This window comes from Conger conger, chromosome 9 (assembly GCF_963514075.1).
Source record: "Conger conger chromosome 9, fConCon1.1, whole genome shotgun sequence".
Lineage (NCBI taxonomy): Eukaryota > Metazoa > Chordata > Actinopteri > Anguilliformes > Congridae > Conger > Conger conger.
Genome location: NC_083768.1, coordinates 2,280,322 through 2,290,002, shown reverse-complemented (window position 1 = coordinate 2,290,002; position 9,681 = coordinate 2,280,322). Strand labels below are relative to the sequence as shown.

Here is a 9,681-nt window from a genome sequence, read left to right as displayed (position 1 = left end):
AGGACCTGCACATTTCACTCGCTGTGGTTGTGCTACAGAGGTTGTGTGCGCGCGCATTTACCCAATTTCTCGTCGATTACGATACATCTCATTTTCAGGTTGGAACCATTTGCCCGATGCATGCACTGCGAGACCCGTGTGCTCAAGTAATGCAGCCACCAACTTATTTAGGTTAATGATTGCCATTAAGTACATCGTGCATATAACCTCTGGGAACATCACAGCACACTGAGGCTACTTCAGTTTTCAACATTCTGATTCAGGAACACACCCATCAAAAAACTGATTTCATATTTATATTTTCATTGCATAAAGCATGACCAAGTACTGGTACCGTCCACAACCCCCAGGGGGCGACAGGTCCGCTGTTAAACCGGTCTTCAGCCATAGAAGTGACCCCTTCAAAACCCATCCTCTTGCGTTTCTGGTGCAGCACCTGAGCATTGAGTACGTGTACATGGAACCAAATATCTTTTAATGAATGGGCAAGAAGCAGAGGGGAACTGTTACCGGCTTTTATTGGAAAAAAGAAATAAAATTCAAATAAACACGATTCTAATCGAACAGGGCAGCCGTCCAATCATGAAATCAAGCATGCGACTCAAAACGCATCACAGGAGAATCATCATCGTATGTTCAGCTGTAAATATTCATGTGAATACTTTAACATTCAAAGACTAAAAAAGTTTAGCAACAACCGTCTTCAGAAAATTTCTTCAAATGATTTCCCCAATGTCTTTTATTGCTGGTTGGAGGTTTGAGAGAAAGAAAATAAATTAGAATAAAAGCTTATTTTATTGAAAATAGTTCCATAATCTCAGTTTTTGTACAGTGCATGGGTCTCATTTGGTTAAACTCCGAGCTGCACGTGCGGCAGTCGCGGCCGCGTTTCAAAGCGCGGAGCCGCGGGGGGAGCGGCCACCCAGCGGCGGGTCAACACGGCGCAGCCCAGGGCCCAAACTCACACTCACACCAGGACCGCAGATCCAGGACCAGCAGGGATCTTCAGCGCTCCCGAAAATTACCGTGTGCCAACTGGAGACATAACTTAGTTTGCTAATTCATTGGAATGGGTTAACGTGCTCCTAAACGTTTCAAATTAAGAGCCCATTGCCTCCTTAAGAAAAAAAAAAAAGAAAACCGTTAGCGTAAGAGTCATCATTCGGTCTTCCCACTGGACATACACCAACCTTCTCTAGGAGCCGGTCCAAACCGATCCTACACCAGCACTCCTAGGAACACGGTCTGGGCCCAGGTCCGCCCACGTGGCAGTTACTACACCTCCTGCTTTGGGGAGTGTCACTTTGTTATGCGAGGGGCTGGGTGACCGTCAGCCCAGAACACCAGGACGGGTCCGGTCGTCATGGGCGACTGTGGACAGAAGACAGCGCGAAACCACCAGGCGGAGCTTCACCAAGTCGACCCAATGGGCAACTCCGACCCACCTGTCCGTCATCCCACCGGGGCAGATACTGCTCCGGAAAGTTCTGAAACTCGAGAAAGTTCTGAAAGTTCTGCGTCGTCACAGAATCTGAGTCACGGTGCCACAAATTCACCCAGATTTTTTGCAGGAGGGGCAAAAAAGAGGCGTGTACCTGAGGAACTATGAGTAACCACCTACAAACTAGGAGGCAATAAAAATATTAAATTAAATTTAGGGGGAGAAAAAAAAAAAAAAAACGCATATGGACCACCACACACTCAGTCTCCATGCATGACCCCGCCCGACAACCCTAGAACGATGGCAGAAAGCGGTCACTGTCGGGGGGGGAACTTTCGCACAAGCCAGCGGTTTAGCGGGCGACCGTGCCGGCCCCGAGGGGGCGAGGGACACACAGCGGTGCGTTGCATAGGCGAGACGGAGCGGAGCTGCTCTCACCGCCGGCACTTTGGGGCCAGAGGGCATCGCCGCGCCTCGAGACGAGGCACGGCAGAACCCAAACCCGCCGTCCCGCCAACCCGGGAGCCGGGGAGGGGGGGGATGAATACAGATAAAAACAGGCCGCAGCAGCGTAACGCAGCCCTACGCGGGGACCCCCCAGGCCCCCTACAGCCCGTCATCTCCCCCCCACCACAAAAATAACCACTGGAGAGTTCAGTTCTGTTAAAACCGGGCGATTTAAAAAAAAAAAAAAAAAAAAAAAAAAAAACGGAAGCAGCGCGTTTTAAAACCCCGGAGTGGCCCAGGACCTCATCTCCACTGATCCAGGATCAGCCACACGGACGCAGCGCTGCAGGACAGGGAGGGCGGCCAGAGGCGCCAGCCCGACCCCAGATCAGCCCGACCGCCAGAAGGTACGTCGCCCAGACCGCCCGCCATTTCACGCCCGCCACAGCTCAGGGAGTCGCCGAGGACGACCCGCTCAAACAACCGACCGAGAGGCCGGACGCAGCCGCCAAGCTACACCGCGTCACAACGGAGAACAACCAAACCGGTGCTCCTACAGACCAGCACACGCCTCAGATATGCTACTACAGAAAGATAACAAAAAATGTTTGTTTGTTTTTTTTGTTTTTTTTAAATAAAAACTCAAGCAGTGTTGTTCAATGTTTTCCCTACAAGGAAAAAAAAAAAAATCAGCCTTATCTAGTTTCCTTTATTCATACGTTTTCAGGGATTTTCTCTATTGCCTCGCTGCAGATAACGAAGTGTTGCTAAACTTTCTTGTTCAATGCATGTTTTTTGGGAAAGGGTGGGGTGGGGTGGGGGCTAAGAGGAGGGTCGGGGGCTTCGGGCTGTCAGCATGCCCCTCTAGAACCCGTGCACCTTCAGCTGTTCCTCCTTCACGATCCCGATCTGGGGGGAAAAAAAAAAAAAATACACACTCAGAACAAGCCCTGCTACAGCAGGGAGCGTCAATCTAGCCCAGGGATGGGCAAGGATCCGCTTCTGGATTTCAGAGCAACTTCTGCTCTTAATTGCACACTTATTGCATATGCATTTAAGCCACATTCCATGACACAAACAGGAGCCGATAAGTGTTCCCGTCTTGTTGCGTTTGGGCATTGTGGCCTAATTTACGAGTGAATCGGTCATGGTGCATATGGCTTATTGGCTGACTGAGCCAGGGCAACTGGTGGCAGCAAAATCCTGCTTACACACCTGCCCGCCAGGACTGGAGTTGCCCGTCCCTGATCTGACCCCTGAAACCAAATCCAGCCACGGTCCTTTCCTCCGGGGTAATTGGTGCTGCCGACTGGCCAGATTACCACTCGGACAGTGCCACAGAAGGCCACGTGCACGCTGGTTTTTACTCCAGTCTCAGATCACGATTATACCATTAGCCCAAGAACTTGCGGGATCGGGGCCGTATGTTCGCAGATGAAGTGAAGCGTGTGCGTTGGTTATACGAGTCTTCAACAGTTGCTTATATTCTGCGCTGAAAACCTGCATACACATGACCCACGGCAGGAACAAGTTTCAGACCACTGCTCTACAGGGTACCGAGGCCGGCCAGAGGTTCTGCAGAAACAGAACCGGTCCGGACGGGGAGAGGCAGACTTACTTCCAGGAGGAACTGGCAGATGTTCTTGCGCTGGTCTCCTTGCAGCTGGATCACCTCCCCGTACTCTGGGTGCTCGATCACAGTGCCATTGCAGGCAAATTTCTGTCACACAGAGACGCACAAAAGCTCATTTAGTGTCCAGAGGGTGGGGTTACACACACACACCCACATGTTTATGGAAATTCGTAACAGAATCGATTCAAGAGCCACTCGTTTTTACTGGAATTAACATTTACCGAAACAAGTCTGATAATACACCCTATGAAATTAATTTAGTTTAGGCAGAATGCAGGCGACTCCCAGACCGATTTGAAGGGATCGCTAAACGAGTGTATGGGGTGGGGGTGGGGGTTGGGGTAGAGGCCTCGGGGAAAAAATTGCAACTGACGCATAGCCAGTTCTCAAACCAGTGCCTACTTGTACAACTAAAAATAGGGGGTTTTTGGTCTACAAAACGATTAACAGATTAAGCTTCCCACTATTAAAATATAAACAATCCCGGTTGTCTTGAAGGGAACGCAAAAGCTAAATAAACCCGCTGCTAACGGCAACGCAGACACGGAAGCGCCGCCTTCCGTTGCTAAGGCGGGGTCTACGGTAACGTTAGCTTCAGGCCTAGCTAGCTACCTTCTTGAAAGCCTTCACCAGCTTCTTTTTGTCGTAATCATCTGCGATTCCCTGCACGGTGGTCAGCGTCTTGCGGCCGTTCCGCTGCTGGATCCTTATGTGTATGTAGTCCTCTGTCCCCGCTGGGACTAAGTCGTCACCCTTAGTTGCATCAGCAAAGGGATCTGGGGCGGGGGGGGAGGAAGGATGGAGAGAGAGAGAGAGAGAGAGGGAGAGGGACGGTGAGAAACCGTAGCCTAGGCCACATGACGACACGGATGTCTGTTGACGACGGATCATATTCACTGGAGCAAGACAAAAATAAACCACTAGATATACGAAAAACAGAAACATTTTAAAAACAAAATAACCCATATAACCAACATAGCAGCAATAAAAGGCTGAAATGAACACATTCGCCTGCTAAGGTCAGAAGCGATGGTTTAAACGCATTCTAATGTGCTTTAGAAAATAGTGCGATTAGGCCCACTGCTAGCTAGCATTTCCGAGTGTGGAATATTCTACATATAGCCATACATGTATATACGCAACTACCTCCTTCCATACTTAATCATAATCGGCATTAGCTAGGCTAGATTAGCCCGCTAACATTCGCATTACCACGCTTTCAAACGGGGTCGGTTTAACTTGTCAGATTGTTACAAAAATGCGCTAAACTAAAGACTAAGGAACACGAACTAGGCCCTATTTTAAATGTATATCTAGCAATGTATCGATTCGGACATTAAAAGTAACGTAGCCTACCGTAAAGTTAAACTCTATCCATCCGCCCTCGATAACAATTCGGAAAAGGCAGCAAGGCCTACACTATAGTAACAAAAAACGAACAAGTGTTTGTTTAAAAGGTACCTAGAACGTTAACAAAAAACCGCACTGCATTGAAAGTGGGGGTTGTCTGATGAAGCGCAAACGACCACTTTTTTCCCTTCCGTAAAAAAATGAAGTCCATTCGCCATTTTCAAATCGGACAAAGACTTCACTGTCGACCGAACGAAACGGGCCTTGGTCGACTTGCTTGCTGGACATAACTTACCGAAAGATTGGAGGTTCTGGATAGTGGACATGCGATACTAGGACGATAACTTGGAAGAGATGAAATTCTCGGCGCGTCTCTGCCGTATCTTCGTGAGGATGGTTTTGTTAAAGCTTCAACAGCCCTCGAAGAAGATTTCAAAATAAAAACGACTCGGACGACACGCACCCGACTGATCTCACTCGCAAAATGGCCGAAAAAGATTAGACCGTCCTGCTGTAATCAGTGACGTACGCTATAACAAGACAAGGAACTTCACCTCCAGGGGGCGCTTTAGCTATTTGGAACCAAAAACTGGTACAGTATCGTCTTGACGGATGCGTCACATACCACCCCCGATACCGAACAACAAACGTCTGAGTCAACATGAAATGTAAAAAAAAGGAAGAGATTATGAAATCAACAACACACGCGTCTTCAATAGTCCGTGTTTTTAGCACAAGAAGATAAAATGAGTAATCAGGAAGTTGTGTAAATGTGCAATGAGCGGAGCACTCTGTTGTTGTATGTCAAGATTGACCAATCCAATCTCACACATTCGCTGGTTTGACATCGTTGTAAAAAACATTATTGGTAGACGTGTCTCTAGATATTATTATTATTTCCTCTGGGTACCCCGGTTTCCTCCCACAGTCCAAAGACATGCATGTTAGGCTGATTGGAGAGTCTAAATTGCCCGTAGGTATGAGTGTGTGAGTGAATGAATGGTGTGTGTGCCCTGCGATGGACTGGCGACCTGTCCAGGGTGTATTCCTGCCTTTCGCCCAATGTATGCTGGGATAGGCTCCAGCCCCCCTGCGACCCTGATCAGCATAAGCGGGTTCAGATAATGGATGAATGGATGGTATTTTGTATTATTCAAGTAACTCGTCGCAAGAAAAACGTACAAGAAGCGTAGCTGCCTTGCTTCCCTAATGTCGTTTTTCCCTATTATGTCAGTTAAATCAATGATTGCTTCATGAGATAGGGGTACACGAGAGGTGTATTTTTAAAGACACCATTCATTTTTACATGGTGGTAGGCCTACGTTTGTAAACTACTCGTAGAGGCCTTCAATAACAAACCAAATAGTCTCCAACCTATCAATAAATATTGAGCTATTGCCCAGTAAAAACAGTGACATGTGGAACAATAGGAATCCCTCTTTTTTCAAAGATAGAAATGCAAGAGTGAAAATACTAACAGTGGAATGTTACAAATCATTTGCGAAATGTGAAGATGCTGAATTTGTACACTCCCATGTTTAAATTGATATATTTTATGTAGGGAGCTTATGCCATGTTTTGTTTGAATGTAATGCAGGAACAAATGCTTTGCGTTGTCTTTTAGTTGATGGTTTGCTATTTACGATGGGTGCTGCGATTGTTGTCTGACGTCTGACAACTGCTTCTTCTGAAGTCTGGGTAGATGGATTTGCCCAGCATTAGCTATGTTACCTTGACCCCTCGTCATGATCGAAGCAGGTGCTTCATTACACCGTAAAATTGTACGTACCTAAGGTACGTTTAAAAAACGTATATAAGACAGTTAATAAAGGTTACGTTACAAAGACAGAATGAGGCTAGCCTAGGGTATCGTTAGCGTTGTCTGTTGCAGCTAGCTAACGTTAGGTGCTAACTTTACAGCATTTTACTTTAGCTAACGTTACGTATGCAATGTATTTGTATAATGTATAATGTACCCTTGTGAACCATTGCTGTGGACTGTGCAAGCACTAAAGAGCAATATGAACTTACCTACTACATTAAGTAGATATGTCTAAATTAGTCGGATGGTCAATATATGAGATTGTTTGAGATCATATGGTTTTATGGTTGTTAAAACATTTGATTAAGAAAAATATCTTAAATAGATTTGTGTCCATCCACTAGGTGGCGGTGTACGCACCCATTGCATTATGCAGACTTCCCAACGTATTTCCCCTACTTAAAATCTCCATCTGGCAAAAACAAAGCTATCATTCTACAACTTAGAAATATTCCTTACATTCTTACAAATGACACAATTTCTAAGATTGTTTTGTAAATGTGAGAAAAGTGTAAGAGGAATTATTACATGTTATAATTTGATGTATGCACAGATGACATGAGTTATGTGGATGTAGTGACCCGTCAGGTCAAACTGAAAGCAGAAGAAGCAGTTTGTGCCTAAATACTTTTGCCCATTTTATTATGCACTGTCAGACTTCACAAGTGCATAGGTTTGATTTTGACATTGGTAGGGACACAAAATGGGGGAGATTTGGAGGGGATGTGACCCCCAATGGAGGCTGAGGCGTTTTACATTTATGATAAAATTCTTCTGGCCGCCATTTCCTGTCATCTAATTTATAGATAATTATGGTGGCTAACACACTCATTTACAGACACAGGAGTGGAGCACATTAATGAATCCTTTTACTCACATTTGCCAGCTAAATGGGATTTTTGTTTTAAGGCAGGCACTGTTGCCTATTCAAACAAATTTCAAAACACTGTGCTCTCCACTCTGTACCTCTGTACCTGTGCACTTGTTATCCTCCGGAGGTAATTTATGGGATAAATTGGATGGATTTATTGGATGTCGCACTGCTAACGCCAGCACCGGGGACATGTAAAAGTGCATGAAACTCTACGCTATTTTAGCTCTCAAAAAAGTCATTTTGCACCAGAATGCTCAACAAACTAGGTGAAGAGGGCGTGAGGCAATTAAATTAATTTTAGGTAATTAGATTTGAAAGACTAAGAATATTGGGAAGAAAGCCCGAAAATCCAAAGAAAGCTCTTTCTTCCCAGCAGGAAGTTTGTTCTCGCCGCTGTTTGAGTGTTCTTTGGTGACTGCATTTCTGCAGACAGACCCGTCAGGTCAAACTGAAAGCAGAAGAAGCACTTACGTGCCAAAATACGTTTGGTCATTTTATTATGTGACAATATCACACTGAATCCCCATGTGAAACAGTATGCTGAATACTATACCCTATACTATACCCTAGTTTATATAATATAGTCAGCCATTTTTTAGAGCCAGTCGCTAATGCCATGACAGTAATGATGCCTGAGTGTGATTATTCATCTTTGTCATGCTGGTTATTAATAGAATAGAAGTGTTCTATTTTTAAAATTAAATGTGTTTTAACACCAAAGGGTGGTCACAAAAAATATTGATTTGATTCAGTTTTGAACTATTCTGCCAAATTACTAAAATGTCATGTGTAGTACATTTATTTAGGACCTTTCATTGGATTATTTTTTGAAAGAATCTTATCTGTACAGAATGTTATACAGGTGCGTAAGACTTTTGCACAGTACTGTATGTGTGTGTATAAATACACACACACACATGCAGTTATTGTGGGGTATTTGGAGGCCGGTGTAAAGTATAATAGTAAAAGGTACTTAATGCTTACGGATCAATTTCCATTACTTTACATTATTTCACCGCGTAGCTTAGTGTGGGCGGCTATGTCCTATGAAAGACACTTCTCTTACCGTGAACACATTATCAGTGTTATCAGCGCACATACGAGGGGGACGGCAAATTAATCTGCCAGGTCAGAGACAACCACTGTGCATTTTATACTGCTGCATTTAAAACACAACAGCTTCCTTTCTGTTTGATTGTGAACACTTTCGTTTGTTGTCAAATGTGAATTTAAAAGGCGAGAGAACATCGGTTCACCCTCCTTCCCCACTACGCTACCTCTTGAGTGTATGTGAATGCATGCGTGCGTGTGAGTGAATGAGTATGTGTGCACGCGTGAGTATGTGTGCACGCGTGAGCGTGTGTGTTTCTTGAGTGTGGATGTGTGTGCGTGCATGCGTGTAGGCCTGAACAAGTGCCAGAATTCAAGCAGACCTGTTTTTTATTTTATTTTAAATGGAGCATTTTTTCAGTGTCTCTTCTTCCCCCTACTGGTTGCTTGGATTATTACAACGTCACATTCCGATTTCCGTTTCCCTGTTGTTTCATGGGAGCACAGCAAGACGCGGGGCCCCAATTGCTCCTGACAAGCTGGTTGGTAACTTGCATGGCAGCCTGACGCCGTTGGCCGTTGGCGTGTGAAGCTAAAGAGATTGCTAACGGGAAGGCTCCAATAAAGGCCCGAGGCAGGTGCAGTTTTACTGGTGCAGTTTTTGTTTTTAGAGTATCAAATAAGCCTGACACACAAGGCACCAATAGCCTGTATCTATAAATGAACACAGCTTACTGTAACAAATACACTTGCCAGAGCTTGGCAAGCTTAGCTAGCTATTTACAAAGGACGATTAGCACGATGCTAGCTCCGGTTAGCATGAATAATAACTACTAAAATAACTCAAAATGGTACTGTTTGAGTTTGATTACAAATGATAATCGAAAAAAAGCTGCCTTTATGCACTAAACATAATGTATTCCAATACTTACTTAAGAAACTACTGCTACTGCACACGCGTTTTCTCAAAACAAAATGGAGACTAACATTAAGTAGCTAGAACAATGCCCACTAGGGGGAGACAAACCCCATAGGCAAGTAGGCCAGAACACAGACCACTATGG

General features: G+C 45.0%; 1 protein-coding gene across 1 annotated transcript; it reads right to left on the bottom strand.

The window, feature by feature from the left end:
• Positions 1 to 501: 501 nt before the first annotated feature.
• LOC133136377 (eukaryotic translation initiation factor 1b) lies at positions 502 to 5,350 on the bottom strand. The gene is made up of 4 exons (XM_061253834.1): positions 5,167 to 5,350; positions 4,134 to 4,297; positions 3,507 to 3,608; positions 502 to 2,797 (listed from the first exon to the last, which is right to left on the bottom strand). The coding sequence occupies exons 1-4, from the start codon at positions 5,195 to 5,197 to the stop codon at positions 2,753 to 2,755; spliced, it is 342 nt and encodes a 113-aa protein (XP_061109818.1). The 5' UTR covers positions 5,198 to 5,350; the 3' UTR covers positions 502 to 2,752.
• Between the last annotated feature and the right edge of the window lie 4,331 nt (positions 5,351 to 9,681).

Excerpts from the sequence above, each read along its gene's own strand:
- LOC133136377 (XM_061253834.1), bottom strand. The coding sequence starts at position 5,197 with ATGTCCACTATCCAGAACCTCCAATCTTTCG. Across the intron at positions 3,609-4,133 it reads TGGTGAAGGCTTTCAAGAAG|AAATTTGCCTGCAATGGCAC; the intron begins GTAGCTAGCTAG and ends TCTGTGTGACAG. Across the intron at positions 2,798-3,506 it reads TCTGCCAGTTCCTCCTGGAA|ATCGGGATCGTGAAGGAGGA; the intron begins GTAAGTCTGCCT and ends TTTTCCCCCCAG.